Here is a 20,923-nt window from a genome sequence, read left to right on the forward strand (position 1 = left end):
TGTGCTAAAGGATAGGGAGCAGCCTCCTGCTGCCCCAGCACTTGCCTGCATCAACAAATAATGAGTCATATGGAAAAGAGGCTTTTAGTTTTTAAAGGATGGCTCTGACACTGAAGGGGTGTCTCAGGCATAATTCATTCCTTCCTGCTCCTGGATGGATGAAGATCAGCAGAAACTCTTCTCCTTTCCTGCATGTCCTGTGGGCTACCTGTGGAGCATCCATAACATTGTCTGCATGTACCTTAAAAAAGGGAATGGCAGCATGATGTGGGAGCCACTGAGAACCCTGGGGCAGAACATGGGGTCCTGCTGTGGGACACCCTGTGTCCTCACCCCTCTGGGGGCAGGGTACAATGCCTGTGGGACCAGGGGAGGCAACCCCATGAGGATTGAGTCTTCTGGGGGTTTTCAGGTTCTGGGAGTTACCTTGGATCTGTGCTGCAGAGCCAAAACTCCATGAGAAAACAGAGTAACCGCTGTGAGTGAACAGGGCTCACATCTGGTGTAATCCCCTTCTGCTTGCTCTGGCAAATCCCTTTCATCCATATGTTGTTTTCTTGAAAACATGCAAGATGGGAAAGTAGTAGTCTGTCGTTGTAGGACATAATCCTGTAGGTGTAGGACATGGGCTTCTCTTCCTTTGGAATTCCATATTTCTTCTAAAGTTAACTCTCAGTCTCCTTGAGGACATAATAAATGCAAATAAAACCTGTCTTTTTCTTACACAAGCAGAAGTATTTTCAGTTTGCTCTTTTAGGATGGTGGTAGTTTATGCTGGGTTCGTGAGTTAATCATGACTTCACAGGCGTTCTTTCCAAAAAAAGACTGTTTATTTTCAGATGTAAAACTGAAGTGTAGGAAGACTTCCTACACTGAAGTCACAGTGCCTCTCTCAGTATCATAAGGCAAAACATCATTCTGGTAAGTCAGTGGTTGTGTTTGGAGCTGTTCCATATTGGAACCCCTGAGACAAGGTAGGCCAAATGCATTCTTTTTTCCCCCAGAGTTTGGGTATGACCAATTCCTGATGTTTCAAAGCCAAACTGACATATTGCTCATAATTAAAACCAAACAACAAGAAGAACAAAAAAAAAAAAAACCTAGAGAGGAAAGATTTAGATTCCTGGTGGGAGAAGCATGAAATGGATCCTGTGTCATTAGGCTAAGCAGAAGAGCCAGTTACTCACTGCAATTAAAGATCTTCAGTCCAAGATATGAACTCCAGCACCACTATTAAAGAATGTCCTCGAGGCTCCTCATCAGATCTGATGTATTCTGAGTATTTTTGGGAAATACATATGGAATCAGGTGAGAAGCAAAGCCTTTAAATAACCCTACAAATTTGAAGTGTCAAAGAAGCACTTTTAAAGCATCTTTGGGAAAAGAAACAACATCCTTTGAAGTGGAGGCAGGTTGGATTTCAGAATGAAGCAGCTTTGCAGATTTAGACACCTGCTTAATTAGAGGATGAATGTGAAATCCTTAAAAGGCTTTTATGAGGCAGCACTTCAGAGAACAAGCATCCCTTTAGCATAGGCAGAGAAGAGCTGTTGGCTATTATCTTTGGAGCTGGGTCAAAACCGAATATATTTGCAAAAAGCACTCTCCATACATGGTGGGATGAGCTGTATGCAATTCCTGGACCTCACATAGGAACCCTTTTGAAAGAATCAGGGACAGCTGGAGTCGTGGATGCTTTAGGAAGCAATATGCAAATCATTATGCAATCAAAAAATAAATTGACTAAGAAAAAATTGGGTAGGTAAACAGGAGGCACACAGTCATGTAAACACAATCAAGATACATTTTGTTCATGATACTGTTGTGCTTCAGTAGTCTGTCTACAGTCTTCAACCAATATTACCACAACAGGAAGGAAAGGAGAGAAAACTTTTCCCATCAATTTCTAAGCAGGAAAAACCCATCTGTTTTGATGGAGCAGTGAAGTTGTATGCTTGTAAAGCAAAGGTCTCTGCTGTGCCACTTTAGGAAGAGACATCTGAAAAAAAAAAAGAGATTTGTTTTACCCTCCTCAATGAAGGAAAACTGCAAAGTTTGTAACCGACAAGTGATGAGAACATGAAGCTGACAGAAGGGAGTTCCTTTTCCTGGCCTATATGAAGTACACTGGCCTAGATGAAGACAGAGCAGTAATGTGCTCCTAATCAAAACCATGGAAAAAAGAAAGGCTTTTACTAGAGCACACAGGGATTCCAAGAAGTCTGTCAGTAGAGAACTCAGTTCTGACTGTTTATGTAGGAATGGAAGATTTTTTGAAAAAGTCCTACCTGTTGTGGGAGGTGTGTGGCCTTTACCCAGGAGACCACTGCAGGTATTGCATCTCTTCAGGGGTACTGAGAGCTCCCAGGGGAGCAGGCAGGCACCTTTACACCTGACTGTGCTTATTTCAGGAAAGGAAGAAGAGCAATAACAGTTATGTGCTGAATAAACAGACCTTCCCTCACCAGACTATGGCCAAAATATGGAGTTCCTCAGCAGTTCTCAAGGTTCTCTGCATCCTTTAGTAAGAGCATCATCTGAACAGATTAAAATATATTTAAGATTTTATAAGGTTTGTAACTTACATCACTGATGATGAAAAACACTCAGAGGGAAAGAACAGAAATTTTAATAGACAACAACAATTTCCTGCTGTGAATTATTTATTTTTGTTCCCAATCGCAGTTCACTGTCTTTTACAAAGCTGTTTAACTTTTGAAAGTAGATTTGTTCTTCTTTTAAGATGCTGTTCTCAGACTGTTTCTTTCAATTGCTTGTATTGTATTCAATGCTGAAAACAAACTGAAGAAAATCGACAAATTTATGCAATAAAAATATAAGAAGATATACTACAAATAAAACATGTGCTTGGGAAATAGAAATACATATTAGAGCTTGAGTACAGCCTAGGGCAAAACCAATCTATTTTGGAACTTAAAATACCCAAGATACAACTCATGTAAGATAAAAATGGAGCAGCCTATTAATTCCTGTAAAGTAAAATGAACTGAAACAGACTAGGAGGCCATAAACTAGTTATTTAAAAAGCTAAATGGCAAAGCACATATTTTACTAGAGTTTCTATCCCAGTGTAGTGTAAACATTCATGCTGTGTTAGTTCTGATACCAAAGAACAGGAAGTAGCTGTATTATGCAACAAATTGCAAGGTGTGGTGTACTGGCTTCCATTTTTATTCCAATAGGGTTCCACAGAATAAATGGGATACAAAAACCATTTTCCCTAGTATTGCTGCTCCCAAAGCCTGCTCCCATCTGCAGCTGCAGTGCTTGGGGAGGAGGCTTCAACCCTGTCGCTCACCCCTAATGCAAAGGCTCAAATAAGTCAGTTAAATGCATCTCCTCATTTTTCAATGAGCCTCCACTGACTGCCTGACTGCTTTGTGGACTTGCCTACAGCTTTTGCCTACACATGGTTTGTCACCTGCGAGCCATAATCCTGAGCTTTTTTCCAGCCCAAAGCAGAACTAGAGGGTAGATGTGCTCTTCCATAACAACCAGGTACACTCTGACCCTTTGGTTGGCACCAAAGCCAACCCCACTCAGGGGGATCTTTGTGAGGCCTAACATCCTGCTTTGGTTTCCTTCCAAGCTGGATTTTCAGCATAATTTAGAATAATGTTTGTTTCTGTTCAGAAGAAATTTAATTTCTTCACTAGAGAACTGCAGCAACTCAGGAATTTGTCATTTTGCTAATCTGGAGACTCCTGGATAATTTTACCTGAAACTGAACACAAAGACACACAAGCTTCAGCTGAGGCAGACCACAGCTGCCTGCCCTCTGCTCTGTAAGCTTCCCTGAAGACATCAAAGCTCCCATCAGTCTTCTCCAACGAGTCTCACTTAATTTTTGAGACCAGTTCAAGACTTGGATCCTGTTTTAACATGAAACAGAAAAATCAGGCTTGATCTGCCTCAAAGCTTGATCAGTATCAGTGAACCTTCTCTGAGAAAGAATTTCTACCCTAGGAGATACTCACAGAATAAATATCTCCTCATAGCCCAGCTCCAAGGTGTAGAACCAACTGCTGCTGGAAAAGGCCCCTGCTGTGCCCTGGAAAGGGAAAATGGCAGCAGACTTAGGGCATGCCATGTCTTACAGGGTTGTGTTACAGGCATGAGACACTCAGCATGGCTGGGGCAATGCAAAAGTTAAGCACATTCTGTAATCCCTGCAGTTACTCTTGATTTTCTGCAACTGCAAAAATGATGGGCAGGAATTCCCATTCTTGGGCTAGATACATATGTCAGGGTAAATTTACATTGTTAAACTGCAATCAAGGAAACTGCACTGATCTATAGGAGCTTAAAGTCTCTTCCCACATTTCACACCTCCAGAAAAGTATCTTTATTTTTGATTTCTCAATTTTGTATGTGTGGAAACTGTAAACATTTTTTCAGATCTTCTTTTTAGAAAGATCAAATTATTTTCCTCAGTATTTTGTGCATTTAAATAGAAAATTACTATTTACCTAGAAGCTTCCTTGCAAGATGGAAGCAATCTGGTTTAATTTCCACAAGTTTAACACAGTGTTCTCAACTTCTGAACTGTATATGCATATACAGAAATGTGAAAATTATACTAGTATCTATATTCTTGAAGTCTTACTGCTTTCCTTTTTCATCACTGAATAAAACAGGCTACAAATCTGGGATATTGTAGTTAATTATGGGAAAGTGGTATCAGACTTCCTCCATCTTAACTGCATTTAAAATGTCAGTAACTATTTTAGGTGCAATAGCCTAAAAGCCCAGCCTGGCTCATAAACCCAGAAAATGTATGAAAACGTGCTTTTGCATTCCCCTGAAAAGTAATTTTTACAACTGTGTATTTGCAAGGAGTTCACAGAACTAGCAATGCCATTTATTTTTCAAATGAATTGTCCATAGCCTGTAGAATAATTCAAACAGGTGCTAATTAGGTGTACAGAAAGGCCACTGAGGACAATTTATATATCCCCCTGCAAGAAAAAAAAACCCTGAATAAATATTAATTGCTTATATTATACAACTAATTATTTTTAAGATGGCACTAAATTAACTGCAAATATTATAATTACGAAGTACTGAGTAATTTACTAAAGATTAATTGAAATGATCAAGTGCAAACAGAATAATTTTGCACTTTCTGCACGGCAAAAAAGAGACCAACGTGGTTGTTAGTGGGTTTTTAATGAAGCACTTCAAGCACGTTGAGAGAGCACCAGTGGCCTCTCCTTGATGTGCTCTTCTCCTGGAAGGGTATTACAGGATTTCCATGGGGGCAAATCCTGGTAGTGCTGGTAATGACCAGAATGCCTAAACCAGTCTATTTTAAGGACAGTGACATGGAGTGACACAAAAAAATTTCATCGTGGTCTGTCCAGCAGCCTCTTCTCAAAGCTACAGCAACTGCAGCTGCTTCCTGAGCAAGGACTGAAGCAGCTGCACGTGCAGCTGAAATGCATCTTTTGCAACTGCAAAAGGACATCCACTGCAAGCAAGGTATTGGAAATATCACTGTGCAGCAACAGTTTTAATTCCTTTGCTGAATCCAGTAGCAGCTTCCTGCATGCAGGCTTCCTGCTGTGCTGTGTGAAGGTGCAATGCTGATGTACCTGGAGAAAGGGAAGGGACTCGAGAAATTGTTCTAGTCCATGAGAGATTTCCTTCCTAGGAGTATTCTCCATGTTAAATGCATGTTCTTCTTCTGAATTTATCCTCTGTTTATTACAATCTCTCACCCAGCATTTATTTTTTTGTGGCTTAATATTTAATACAATTCAAATGTAGTATTTAGAGAGTGACAATAGAACACAGAAGAGAATTCAGTATTGAGAATAATTCTAGACTTCTGAGGCAATGGGAGAAAGATAAACTCGTGTTCTTTTTGACTAACACATGTCAGAGCAGTAATGACATTGACTGGAAGATGTTTCACTTTTCAGTGACATATGCTGGATGTCATTACAAGAAGCACAGAGAGCAGCAAAATGCAATAAATGAAAATAAATGCTTTGTACTTATGGCCAGTTTTAAGATTAAGCCCTTAAACTGTGCAAGATAGGGAATGTCTCCTACAGAGCTAAACCTGACCACCTGAGGAGACATGAGGAAAGCATGTATCAACTGATTTCCCCTTTAAAATGGGTAGACTGCTTATCAATTTTCAATAAAAAGCTGAAACCACTCTGACACCATGCTAGCTAGGAAATGTTGGCTCTAAACTTTGTTTAACGTCAAGAGTTCCATTCAGGAATGCAGGAACTTTCTGGGTTTTGTGTCCTACTCAGTATCTCACTTCAATGTGTGTTTCAGCTCCTTTCACTTGAATAGACATTGCTTAAACCTAATAATGTGCAATACTGAAAATCTCAGTAAATATGGGCAAAAAAGGTTGACTAATATTAAAATCAAGTCTGTACACAACATCCATTAGGATAACATGAAGAAGACTCATACAGGATGAGAGAATTAAATTTAAATTTTCTCTGTATGTTGCAGTCTTGGTATCAAAAGGGAATGGGGCTATTTTAAACACAGATCTGATTGAAGAGATCAGAGAGATGTGAATCTCACAGCCAGATACCCACGCACAGAGCCTCTGAAGTCAGCACAGCTGGACAGTATTATTTGTGTGCCCTTATCAAGCTCTGACAGACATTTTTACCTCAAAAGGTTCATTACTGAGAGATCAGAATCACAGTTCCTTATGCAATAACAAAGCTGCACTAAAAGAGAGGGCACAGCACTGGCAATGTGCAAGCCAGAAAAAAGTGCGAGAGGCCAGACTGTGTAAAGCATCTAAACTGCAAAAAAAAGTCCAATTCCTAGCAGGTGGCTGTGAAGTTGTCTGAAAGTGCAGTTCTCTTGATTCTCTGCTGCTCTTTGCCTGGCCAGTCTCCAAGAGATGATTTGGAGAGGTGTAAAAAGCTGCTTGAAATTAGCTGAGAACGCTGGGCTCAGGGCTCAGAGCAGCCAGCTGGAGCTGCCATGCCCTGCACCCTGCAGCCACCCACGCCTCTGCCCAGCCCTGCTCACCCTCCCCTGGTGCTTCCACAGCCAGGAAGGGCACTGGGGACACACAGACCTGAGCCTCTTACAGGAACACAGAGCCTGAAGAGCACTGGAACACTAAGAACTGACACTGTGCCCATGGCAGCTTTGTCTGATTTGGTAAAAAGCCCGCATCACTCCCAACAGAAAATTGTACATTGAATTTACTCACAAATGTATGACAGCAGTTACTTTCCAATGCTGGCATTAACAAATGTGGGCACAACAAAATATTCAAAGAAAGTCATAGCAAAACAATAAACAATCAGAAAGCAGTGGCTAAATACAATTCATAACTGTTAGGCATGGCTACAGCAATGCTCTTAGACTGGTGCCTCATTTTACACTGAGATTACATAGACAAGTTCAAAAGTATTTTGAATTTAGACCTTTGTAATTACATCATAAATACAGTGTCCTGGGTAACAAACTAAGACTTTGTAAAGCAGGTATCTAGTTCATCTGAAAATGAATGTTTCCTTTATCTGACACGGCCAGTGGTTTTACCTTTACTGGTTGGTATAGATGGTTTGTCTGCTGGAAAACATTCATTTGTAAAAATGTAAATGCAACTGATCCTGAGGGAAAAAATATCACAAACCACCAGTAAAAATAAACTGCACTGCCCTTTAAAATGGCACAATTTTTGATGCTCATTGTGAACATATTTCACGCTGGTTTGACCAGTTCTCTTCTTAGTGTAGAAGTGGTTTTGCATGAAATGTATTAATTGATGTAGAGCCCTCTTCCCTCATTCTGCAGCGAGTTGTGTCTATCAAAACATTGGTTGAGTCCAATGAAATGAGCTGATTCTACCTCACCCCACGATTTGAACTTGTTGTGTTTTGTTACAGAAACTTTTAAAGGGTTTTCTTGTTTAGCTCGAGACATGAATACAAATATTCGCCAACCAATCCCCAAATCCAAACCCTTGATTTTTCAGAGGTTTCTGTTTAGCAAAATTATGACATTTAGCAACAACAAATATCTCCCTGGGTGAATTATTGCATACTTGCCTCCTGTGGGGTTTCTGCAGCTCCCTCCGCTGCAGCTGAACATGCGGCTGGCGAGATCGCTGCTAAAATCTTTTCCAGAGCAGACCTCAGAAATACACCTGCCTCTGGCTGATCAGGTTCCCTCTCTGCAGGGGAGAAAAATCTGAAAAACCCCAACTGCACAGCTGACATCTGGCAGGATTGGAGCCCAGCCCTGAAACCTCATCCACAGGAATCCTGATGGACACTTCCAGTGCCTGAATGATGACTGAGCACTGTAAGCATGAGAACTCTAAATCAGCAGTCAGGCTGACAAACACCAGACTGGGATTGCTCCAGTGAATTCAGAGTGCTTGGTGGGGCAGGTGGTGAGTGTGAGCACCCAGGGTACATTTCTGTTTGTGCACAGAGAGCTCCTGTCTGACTCAGCCATCACAGTGCAGGATTCTCTAAGAGTGCCAGGCATTACAAGTCCTTCCACTGCACAGATGATGGGACCTGCACAGGTAAAACAGCACTTTTCCAAAGGGCACTGAAAATGAATACAAGAAGCAGCATTTTTAATTTTGGTTCCATAAACTGGTGCAGCTCACAAACCCTGGAAAAGACAGGACAGCCATTTAAATACTTGTGGGAAAACTGATTTTCACTGATAGGACTGGGAAGCACTCCTTAGGGATATTATATATACTATAATATCCTTACCGTTGTGAAAAATCAGAGTTAAAATACAAAATACTTGATGTTAATGTAAGTATCTTCTCCATTTCATTTTCTTGTTTCAACATTAAAATTGAATTATCTTTCAGAAAATTTAGCTGTTGCCACTTTAGAGACGCTGCTTTTGCAGCTGGGTGCATCCATGGTTCTGATCACACCTTTATGTCGTAAATCTGATCTAGGAACCAACACTGGAAATGAAACTAAAGCCCCACTTTGCAGACATAATTAGACATGTTCACTGATACTGTCTGGAAACGTGCAAGTGTAGTGAGCCTTTGTTCACTTTATTGTCTGCTTGTTCTGTACCATTGTCACCTCCTGTGTGGTGGCACCCAGCAGTAATCCTGGCCCATGGCACCTGCTTTGAGTCAGGCTTCTGTAATCAAAGTTGCCAATAAAATGCCTGAAGCTGGTTAGTGAGACACAGGGCTCTTCTCTTGAGTAATCTCGGTGACTGGGTAAGTATCAAAGAGATGTTTTACAAAAACCAAAGGCAAGTGTTTTACATTAAATCTTACAAAACTGTACATAAGAATAGTCTACAACATGAAAATGGCCATTAAACAGTTGTAATAGTTATGAAATGTAGTAAATATAACAATTCTAATGTTTCATATATTTATCATATTAATCACTGTATTCATACAGTTGTGTTTGTATACATATATTCAATGGCACTGTAAACAGTTGTTGGAAAACACACATTAACTCTTAACCCATTAGAAGTTATTATAGTACCTTTTCATCCAAAAAGTTAAAATGCATCAATGTATCATTGACTTAAAAAAAATAGCCTTGTAACATAATGCACATTTGACATTTTCTAGGGTAGCAATCAAGATGAAGCATAACAGAGAATGTTCTAGATTTCAGAATGTTTTACATTTACACCTAACGTGATACAAATTTTTAAACATTAAATGTAATTAAATAATACACAGTTTATGAAACAGTTGATTTCAGAGATCCATAATGCACAAAATCTAGTTAGTGTCTAATGGGAGTTCCCAATAATTTATATTTCTGGGACCTTTATGGAAAACTTAAGTTGGTTTCTATGTAACATCTTATAGGTAAAGTAAGTTTGAACTGAATTATCTATTTTTTTTCTTTTTCTTTTTTTTTCTGTACAGAGCTGCATTTAGGTGGATAAAACATTATTATGTTTATTTACGTTTCCCTTTGCTGGACATTCATCCAATAAGCCTTGAGCATATGCTTAAGCATCTGGTAATGACATTTTGTGGGGCAGGGAAACTCACTATCTATGTCTCTCAGTAAACAAAGTGGTTCTATTTTTTTCCACAGTTAAGGCAACTATACTGATATATTAGACACACCATATGTTTTTATGTTGCTTCCTACAATCTAAACAATAAGAGTGAAAAGAAGTTTCAAACATGCTTTGATCTTCTTGACCACTCAGGAATTCCATCAAGCTGGTAGAGAGCACTTCACCTGGTACCTGGGCTGGTGGGAGGGGTCCCTGCCATGGCAGGGGGGCTGGGACTTGATAATCTTTAAGGTCCATCCCAACCCCACAACATTCTATCATTCTGTGAACTGGAGCACAGCTTGTTAGCTGCTCACTTAAAAAAACAAAGTATGGATTGCCTTGAATTTGAAGACTGACCGTTCATATAACTTACCAGAAAAATTAAACAAATAAACAACAGCCGGTCAGATTCTAGCAAACGAAATTGATAAAAACAGTAACACACACATATACACAATTTCTGTGTTTTCAGTTATTTCTACCCCATAACTTAAGCTATGCAGACCCTTGTGATCATCCTCGCTGTACCTTGGGTGGGCTTTGCCAAAAGCTATCTTCAGCCATTGAAAGTGATGACACTTGGTATCTGCCAACTCCAGCATTTCACTCCTTATTTACCCTAACAAATCACATCAACTAGAGAGCCATTTCCATTTGTTTCCAGTCGGGTAAGGCTGCAGGTATCAATGACAGTGAGCAGGAGCATTAGCACAGCAGGGCAGTGCAGCTACAGGGGACAGTGCCACAGAGCTGCCAGCGCTGCCAGGACAGCAAGGGAGGCACTCAGGGCTGGGCTGCTCCCACTGCCAGTCACACTGTGTTTGGAGGATGACTTGACAGTGCTTGTGCTGGTTGTGGTGTCAATCTTTTTCACGGTTGGTTTTGGTTCATTTCTGTTTTCTGCACGGGTTTTCTTGTCCTTGAGTACATCTGAAAACATGAAAGTGAACAGGAGATTAATCACACATCTTTTAAATGGTGCTTGAACATATTTAAATATTGCTGGAACATGGTGTACACTCACTCTGAATAACTGAAACATGGATGGAGACTGATACACATGTTTTAGCTGGGCTCAGTGTGGCTCCTCTGTCCTCAGCACCCACTGTTGTGCTCCACAAATCTCCTCTGCCTGCCTGGTGGCTACTCACAGACACAGAACACCAGCTATTCTGCATTGCAGGGGCTGGGCTCAGAACCTGATCTTCTCCACAGAAAGCACCTTCAGTTTCACCTGGGCTGGGAACTAGCTCATCCTTTAAAACGTGCAGTTAGGATTGAGTGGATTTGTAACACAGCACAGTGAAACACCCTCCAGGCTGGTGGGTGCTGCAGGAGATTGGATATTGACTTAACAGAACCCCAGAATGGTCTGGGTTGGAAGGGACATTAAAGATCACCTCATTCCACCCCCTGCCATGGGCAGGGACACCCTGCACTAGCCCAGGCTGCCCCAAGCTCCATCCAGCCTGGCATGGGACACCCCCTGGGATGGGGCATCCAGGGATGAGGCATCCACAGCTTCTCTGGGCACCCTGTGCCAGGGCCTCAGCACCCTCTGAGTACAGAACTTCTAGTATCTAACCTAAATCTCTCCTCTTTTCATTTAAAATCACCATCCCTCATCCTTTTCACTGTCTCCCTGTGTAAAGGGTCACTCTCCCCCCACTTTTTTTAAGTCTCCTTTAAGCACTGGAAGGCTTCTCCCTCCAGATGCATTTTGAGGCAATGCCATGTATTCTTATATAAAGAATTGGATTCAGAAGAAAGGAGTAGCCCTTTATTGCAAAAACATGGATTTGGTTTTTTTTATAGGGAGAAAATAATAAATCTTCAGTTATGAAGACATTTCCAAGCCATTTGCAAATATTACTGAGACCATATTGCCCTTAAACCCTCTCATTGGCATTGTGGAGAAAAAACAAACAAACAAACCAAAAGACTATTTCATCTGCTGAAGGGATGACGATTTTATAGCCAATCTGTAAAAGCATACCTGAGTGCTCAGAAAGAACAAATGCCTACCTGGAAGAATTTATAATTAACAATAAATGTTCAGGTCCAAGTTTAAAGGATTTGTGTTACTAATGAATGCAGTGCACATACAAAAGAAAGCAAAAGGCATGGATTTGTAATGCAGATGAAACAGCAGTCCAATCTTAAAATGAAAACTCTGAATCACAGAAGCAAGTTCCTGGCAGAAACTGGAAAGATGGAAAGTGTTCCAGAAATGTAAATGCAATCTGAGATCATTGTCTGCATGTCAGTAGTTCTGAACAACCATCAATAAATTCACTTGATACTAAAAATGAGCTATTGTATTGGGAAAGCACACATTGTTCTTTTGCCAGAATAAACTGTGAAAGAAATGCAATGCATTCCACCATTTTACTATAATATCAACATTAATCCCAGAGGAATGTGTGATTCCTACACCTGACTCAAGAGGGACTGCAGAGAAAGGACAGCAGCTGGCAAGGCATACTTTGGGAAAAGGGTATTCTGACATTGTGCTTGAAATTCCTTGTGGCAAAGTGCAGGCAGGGCTCCTCTGTGATTGCAACTTGCAGTGGAGCTCACAGAAAGGAGGGGGAGAAAAAGCATGCTCAAAGTGTTTAGAAAATATCAGTATTCTGAGGACATTTAAAGAAAAATGGACAACCTTCAGACTGTCATTAAAGTAAATTAAGTATAAATCATGGAAATAGGTGTGTTCTGACACTGCCTCGAGTCCTTTCCATCACTGTCACTCTCCTTTGCAACTGCACTAAAGGCACTATTTCTCTGCTGCCTCTTATATCATCCCAGCCTGCTGACTTCAGCTCTCTGGGGCCAGCTGATTAAATTAAGACCTCACTCAGGTAAATCCATTCCCCTCTTTCAGCTGGCCATGTCCAGCATTGTAACTTGATTGGCGTCTATAAATCGGGCAGACTGAAATGTATTAATTCGTTTATTTTCTTACTATTGACTTTAACAAAAATCTAGGCTAAGATTTAATGCTATCAGAGAGACTGTTGGTTTTTAAAAGCTTTCCTCTCAGTCACTGCTTAATGCACTACATAACAAGCATTAAATAATACATTAGAAAATTCTGCCTTTATCCTTTCCATGGGAAGGACTCCATTCTGAATTCTCTATCTGTCTTCACAGCAGAGGATCTTCCGATGCTATTCATGGCCAATTCTAATTTGGGATCTAATTGTGCAAAATTGGCATTTTATTTATAATGCTCTGTTTTCTCCTTTCTTAAAAATAAATAAAAATAGCTTAACTTTCAATGCAGTTCAAAATCTTTTTCAATCCTCTATTTGGTTTTTTAAGGCACAAATTTCAGCAGTATAAAGATTTCCCATTTTATTCCAGTTTCCTCAGAGTTCCTGTTGCTTACTCACTCCACGATTTTGGCTGAGAGACTCTGAGTTAAATGAGTTTTTCCTCTTAAATCTTTTCCTCTGAGTCAGAGATGGTTATGTTCAGTCTACTACTGACATTCAAAAGGCAAAAAGTACTGATCATGCTAGGAAAGAAAAAAGTGTTAGTGTGAAGACTAGCACAGAAATGAAACTTCAGTCTCAACAGAGCAAACCCCAGATGTTCAGCACCCATGAATTCAGCCCCCGGAGTATGACTTCATGAAACCAACCCACCAAACCCCACAGCTTTGGTTTGTTCTCCTGTTTACCTTCTGAGTTTTAAAGGCTTTCTGGTTGCCCACCAGAAGCTTTCTCCATTGCTAGAAACTTCCTTCCACCATCAGTCCCTCTCTGCATTCCAGAAAGGGAGTGGTTGACCTCTCTGCAGGCTCCAGCTCCCCTCAGCCTGACAAGGGGCTGGCCGTGGGAGCCTGGCACATGGATTTGTTCTGTGCTGTTTATTGTCACTGCACCATGGTGCTGATACAGCCTCTGCAGGGGTGCCTGTGCTGTTCCCTCATCCAGCTCGCAGTGAGGATATTCAAATCCTGCCAAATAGGGTGCTTAGTGAAGGCAGCTCAGTGCCAGAGCAGCCTTTCTGAGCAGCCCTTTGGGACTCCTGCCCAGGACAGGGTCTGCTGGGGTCACTGGAGATGGCTCACAGCTCCTCCAGCCCCGTGATTACAGCTCAGTTAGTCCAGGGGATTGAGTCCACTTCCTCAGCTGAACCCATCTCTGTTAACTGTGCTGAACTCACATCTTGACAATATAAACAAAACACAGAATGAAAATGACTTGACCTTGCTGTTGAGTGTTCAGGATTACCTTCCCCTCCGAGCTGTAACCACAGATTGCTGCCCAGGAATGCACGCGCTGCTCTGACAGCACCAAGCTACTCATAAATACCTCTGTGGATCAATGCTATTCCTCAGAGAGACCAGCTCAGGATGGCAGGAGAACCAAAACTGCCACTGACAGCTAATTTAGGAACAGGAAACCTCCCTTTCAGTGAGGGCTGATTATGCTTTTCAAATACATTGAGTGAGTACAACTGAATCAGAGGCAGTAAAGATTCTGGGGCAAAACAATGCCATTATAATATTTTTTGTAATATTTTATTACCAGGTCATCAGACAGAAGTTCAAGTCATATCAACACCAAGCTGTCAGCTCCCCCTTCCTAGGCCAAATCATTTTCAGTCTGCTACTGCTAGGGATTATCAAAGACATAACTATTTACTGATGTTCTTGCATGCTATTGCTCTCTAGTGAGTGATATCATCAGGGTCTGCTTTAATCTGTTCATTTTTCCTACTGTCCTGCCAAGGGATGAGCAAGTTCAGCTACTTAACAGAAACCTCCTTCCATTTTTGTCCTTCTCTTGATCTGATTTGAGCTGAGTCCTTTCTCTGTGATAGTAAATGATGACCTCTGCTCGTCAGGCACTGCACTCGTGACTGCCAACAGCCTGCGTGCCTCTAAGGCTGCAGATCCTCTCACCAGACAGGGGTACAGCCCTGAGAGGGAAGGCAGAATAAAAACAGAGAGATTTGCCAGACCAGTCCTGGAAATGTTAATTACAGCAGCCTGGCTTCTAATGGAGTGGGGCACTGGCAGCAGAGAATCCACGCTCATCAATCCACCACGGGGATTATGGACACGTTTCCATCAGTTTAACCTGGAGCTGCTGGAGGGAACCTTCAACCCAGCTATCTGGGGAGACAAAAGAAGCAGAGAGTGTTTATTTCTGCTCTCCCCACGTTAATTACATCAAGTCAGACCATATCCAGACTCTTCTTTTCTTGTCCATTTCTTTCTAGACGTCCATGCAAACACTGTGCTTTGAAAACCCAGACTGTCAGCCTCTACGATAGCAAATTAATGCCTTGGTCTTGAATGCCTCCTCATGGGTGCAGTGACACCATTGTACAGCTCTGAGGTGAACTCGGCAGCACCTGCAGTTACTCTCCACGTTGGAGCTCAGTTGCTTGATAAATTTCCCTTCGATCACAGGCTTGGGTTTGGCTGACAGCTTCATAAGAAATTAAAGCTAGGTGCAACTTGGTGGAACAGACTCTTAAATTACAGTAGATGCTGCAGTGTTATTATTAGCTTTTTATCACCTCGGGTAGCAAAAGCTGAAATTACTTTTACATATTCAAAGGAAGAAGCTCTGAAATTGCAAAACAATGCTGTCGCCATAAAACGTACCAACAATTTCCAAATAATCCATTATCTTGACATTAAGACCAGCAGTAATTATTTCCAGTTACAGCTGCAGCAGACAAATGGAAACAGGAATGTTGTGGAAACGGGAATGTGAGAACTCCTAAAGTATGATAACTCGTGATGCAATTCTCCAGATTCTGGAGCCTGTTATTTTGGTCTGTATAATACCAGTCAGTAAAAGGTGGGTGTAGTGTATGCTTTGTGGAGCCAGAAGAAGGGAGCGATGAACAGCTCTGTGTGTACTGTTCTACCATTTTCTATTTCAGCCTGAGAACGTGGTGTCCAGAGAAGCCTTTTCCCCACATACCTTTTAATGGAAACCTGTTGTTAGGAGGAAAAAAGAAATCTTTATTCAGACAAAGAAAGAACTCCAGGAGTTTTAAGTGCATAGACCACTCTCCCCACTGAATTCCTGAGTGGCATTAGGCTCAGGCCAGCCTTTCCAGAAGATCTATGGGACAAGATTATGGGGGTAAGCTGATGTGTCCCAGTTCGATTCTGAGATATTTCCATTTCTCTTTTTAAGAACTTTCTCTTTTTTAAAAGAATGAGTGGATAATCATAAATTGGGACCAGGATTATCTATTTCCACGTTTTAGTTCTATATTAAGCTCTATGTGGTCTTTGGCAGATTGCCATTCCCTGTGGACCAGTGAGAGAGCTACTTCACTTCCTGCACATTTTGCACATTCTGGATGCAAATTCTTCTGTCTGAGAGCCATACCCACTCTCTGAAAGAAATAACACTGGCTGGAACTTTCAAGAACTAATTCAAATGCAATAAAGAAAAGGCAGAACAGCCATGAGACAGTTTGAGATGTCAGGTGCCTGGAAGCCACACTTACATGAAATGGCAGCTCCTTCCCCTTTTCCCAAGCACTTTTAAGTCCATGCACATCTGAGTGCAATGTACATGTGCACAGAGAGAGCAGGACATTATCTCAGCTGTCCTGCTCTAAGGAAACATGGCACTGTACGTGTTTGGCTTCTGATACACAGTGGCCATAGCAAACCCTGCAGGATTTTCAGGAGCCACAATACAACTGTATTGGTTCTGGGTTTAAAAGTAAACCTGCACGTAGAACTGCTCTTGCCATGGTAAATGTCAAGCAGGAACAATCCATCTTTTTCTTGGGAAGAAATAATCCAACCTAACAAACCTCGTGTGATTCAGCAGTACTTCCATTAATCAATCAGTCATTTGCAAGAAAAGGTTTTGTCATGTTGTTTATATTAATATGGGACTTATTCAAATGCAGACAAGCTGAAAGTGTAAGCCTAAAACATGCCAAACATATTTTACATTTCCTGGCAACATCTGTTTTTAGTCTAGTCCTAGGCACATGTTTGTGGTTGCATGTTTATGCTTGTTTAGTTTGCCAGATACCTCGTATGTAGCACAGCTGACATGATATCCTGAAACACAGCATGGAAGTATCTGTAAAACATGATGTTCCCAGTAAATCTGTGGAACATTTGTTGTAACTTTCTTGTAATAAAAGAAACAACTCAAAAGCCCTGTGACAGCCTTCTGCCTTCACTGTATGGTGCAATTAATTAGCTAAGTTTGGAAATTGTGTACATGCCTGAGTGGTGCTATCAGGGAGACTGAGAGCGCTCCTGATCCCGCATGCCTCACATGTCCAAACTCCTATTAAACTTAATGGCAGTTTGGGGGGATGCAGGAATGCAGGGCTGACCTTTATGGGTAAAGATGAATGTGAGCTCCAGACTTCAAAGATTAGGTGCCCCTGCCAGTCTGGAGTGTGCAAGTGATCAGCACGCCAAGTGCTGAAGGCATCTGCTAAATATCACGCCACAGCTCAAAGCTGTAATTAAGAAAAATATAAACTGGCTCGAGGAAGAAAAATATTAGTAATAATTGAAAATGCTTTGGCTCTTGCTTTTGTCCTGATGATCTCATTAGTTTTGGTTACAGAAACAGTTCTCACACTGCCTGACGTGGGGCATGCTTTGTTTGTGCTCTCCTTCTACCCACAGCTTTCCCAGTTAACTTTTATTGCTCAATACAAAGGTCAAATTGAAGGCTTAATTAAATTGTATGTGGGGAAACGATAAACTTATTTTGGAAGGGAGTACAAAAATATTTAAAGCCATCCCAATTCCTCTCCCCCAGACACTCCTTAATTTCTTGTGAAGAAAAGGAGCATGTGTTATTGGCACTCTTTCCCTTAAGGAGAAACTGCATCATTTCTGGCTTCAGAATTTACATTTTACGAATATCCCACCTTTTCATAATCTGCTAATCTGCTAATTGTATGTGCAATTGACATTTGCAATGAGGATTTTAATTTAGCTCTGCTGCTATAAACACAGAGAGCTCCATTTTGTAACAGGCCTGTATATGATCTTACACTTCAGCAGTGTAAGTTCAACTTACAGCCAGGATTGAAAGTTTCCTTAAACTTTGCTTAACTTTAAACAGAACTTGGAGCACCAAGATAAATACTATTACCCACCTGCTTAAGTTAGGCATGCCTCTCAGGTCTAGAACTGAAAAGTAATTCTGAAAACACTGGCAGGTCTACCTAAGCAGCATTTACAGTTTCTTCATGCCATAAGAAGACAACCACAGAGCTTGAGAGTAAGGTCAGGTCTGAGCAGGCTACAACCTGTGTGCAGCAAGGCCAATCCCAAGGAATTTCAGGCTTCCTTGTGCCAGGCTGCTGCCCGAGCTGTGTTCATGCACCAGTGAGGTTCTCAACACTCCCAGTCAGCTGTTGCCCAGCCCTGGGGGCAGAAGGATTCTCTGGACCCTTCTCCATCTCCAACAGCGCTCCATGGTTTGTGTTGTGCAGCTGGCTGCACACAGAGCCCAGGGAGCTGTGCTGGAGGTGGAGATGCTCTGCAGGTCTGCTCTCCTCAGCCAGACCCTGCCAGCCTGTGGGAGCACACCGAGTGCAGGGGAGCAGAGACAGATGGCACCAGGGCTCAGAGCCTCCTGTGGGGGATTTACAAGGGGTGCTTGCACCCAGGTCTCTCCTGCACTGTCCAGGCAGAGGAGTTGTGCAGGGAGGGACATCTCAGCCTGAAGCAGGCTCTGCCTGGATACCTGGGTCTGCCCTGGAAGCAAACTGGCCCAAAATACACTGGAAAGAAGTAATCAATTAACTAACAGGTGTCAGCCCAAAGAGAAGCGACAATAGGAACTGCTCTGTGCCCCTCCCCAAGGGGATGGCAGCGAGGGGCAGGAGCATGCACTGCTCTCTGCTCAGGAAGCCATCCTCTCACGTTTTAGCAGAAGCAGATCCCATATCCCCAAGGAATGAGCAGGAGAACATCAGCTCCTGCAGAACTCCTGTCCCACCAAGGGCTGGGACTCAGGGCAGAGCCCTTTTAGCTCAGCAGCCTTTAAAGAGAGGCAGGGAGAATTCAACACAGGCACTGCAGGCAGCTCGGCAAAACCCCGAGTGCATGGCCTCAACTCACAGCAACTCCAGCATGGCAGCCACAGGAAAACAATCACAAGCATCTCTAAAAGATATCTGAAAGGGTCTTTTCACCCTGCAAGCAGGCTGCTCTCATCATTCATTAAAAGCCAGTCAAATTCCTCCACTTATTCCCATTGCTCCCTTAGAAACTTGGGCAGATACAATTCCTGCTTTAAGATTCTAAGGCCCCACATGACAAGAGAGAGGGTTTAAAATGCTTCCTGTATTTCTGTCCTTTTTGAGCAGCCACAGAACCTTATACTAAAGATCTCTTAAAGAGGTTTAAATAATAATAATAATTGATGTTTAATTACAGAATAAACATTGAAATCACCTCAATCTACATAGCATCTGATTGCTTTTTATCTAGATGATAAAAAGGATTAGTTGTAATGCCAAACAATACTTCTAGTCCTTATATCAATCAGTAGGAATTTTTATTTAATTGAATCTTTCCAGTATTTCATTTCACTCAGAACTGAAATCAAAAGAAACCTTGGCAAGATATTATCCTGGATTAATCATCTGAGCCTGAAACATCAGGAGCAGTACAGAAAACCATCCTGGCATTAGGCTTGCTTCAGCTCTGGTATGGGGAGCTTTAATTAGGCTTTTCTCCTGCTCTAGACTGGCAACTCTGCAGCACATCCTCTATTTCACATTGCTGGTTTATGCAGCCAGCCCAGCTCCATCACAGCTGACAGTTATTGACAGGGATGATGATTAGAGCCATCACTCTGCTGAGGAGCTGCAGCAGCAAGAACATGTTTCATGTGAAAATACCAAAGGGCTTAAAAGCATTATCTTATTAGTAGCATGCAGTGAAACTGATGAACCCTTATCACAGTCAGCAGGATGATGAATACCCAAATCAACACAAACGGAAAGGAGATATACAACCAGAGTAAAGAATAAACTTTTCTAATAGAAACTCTTACAAAATGAAGCCCCATCCATTAGGGCATGCATAAGGCTATGTTCTGCCAGTGTTCAGGCTGTGGGGCAAATTAAAGGAAGGAAATTCTTGTTTGGAGCTGGCAATGATCCCTTTCCCTGCTCTGTTTTTGTAAGGATGTGAACTGCTCCCTCAATTTTCGTGGAGTCACCTACAGCAAAAGCACCAGACTGAGCTGAACAAGTCTGCCAACTCTGGTACATAGCAGACTGAGGGCTACAAATCATCCCCTTTTTTGGGTAACAACACTGCTTAACTTCACCTTGGCCAGGGTTCTCTCACTTGGCCAAAAGGAAAAAACATCACTGCCATTAGCCCTCATGGGCTGAACCCCCCTCGAGGCATTGTATCCATCATGAGAATGCTTAAAAACACCATTTTGAGAGGGATAAACCCTGCACAGGAACCCCAAGGTCTGGCTTCTCTCTGCACTGATGGGCTCAAGCCTGACCGCCCAGGTGACACCGGTGACAAAGGCCAAGGTCCTGCTGCAGGCACCTGTGCAGGATCCAGGGGATCATGGCAAGGTCCTGCTGCAGGCACCAGTGCAGGATCCAGGGGATCACAGCAAGGTCCTGCTGCAGGCACCAGTGCAGGATCCAGGGGATCACACCAAGGTCCTGCTGCAGGCACCTGTGCAGGATCCAGGGGATCACAGCAAGGTCCTGCTGCAGGCACCAGTGCAGGATCCAGGGGATCACAGCAAGGTCCTGCTGCAGGCACCTGTGCAGGATCCAGGGGATCATGGCAAGGTGCTGGTGAGAAACAGCACTTGTTTTCAAGGACAAGGAAGCTGGAGAGCATGTAAGCATCAGGGTGTGGCTG

The 20,923-nt window shown here is 42.2% G+C and overlaps 1 protein-coding gene across 1 annotated transcript in view; it reads right to left on the bottom strand.

Moving 5' to 3' along the window:
- Positions 1-2,655: 2,655 nt before the first annotated feature.
- The window catches only part of LOC115906989 (glypican-5-like), a 378,698-nt gene continuing 360,430 nt past the window's right edge, over positions 2,656-20,923 (bottom strand). Inside the window, exon 9 of the mRNA XM_030954603.1 lies at positions 2,656-10,977. Within this exon, the coding sequence (XP_030810463.1) occupies positions 10,775-10,977 (203 nt within the window). The 3' untranslated portion in view covers positions 2,656-10,774. The remainder of the gene's footprint in view (positions 10,978-20,923) is intronic.

The sequence above is a fragment of the Camarhynchus parvulus genome, chromosome 9 (assembly GCF_901933205.1).
Source record: "Camarhynchus parvulus chromosome 9, STF_HiC, whole genome shotgun sequence".
Classification (NCBI taxonomy): domain Eukaryota; kingdom Metazoa; phylum Chordata; class Aves; order Passeriformes; family Thraupidae; genus Camarhynchus; species Camarhynchus parvulus.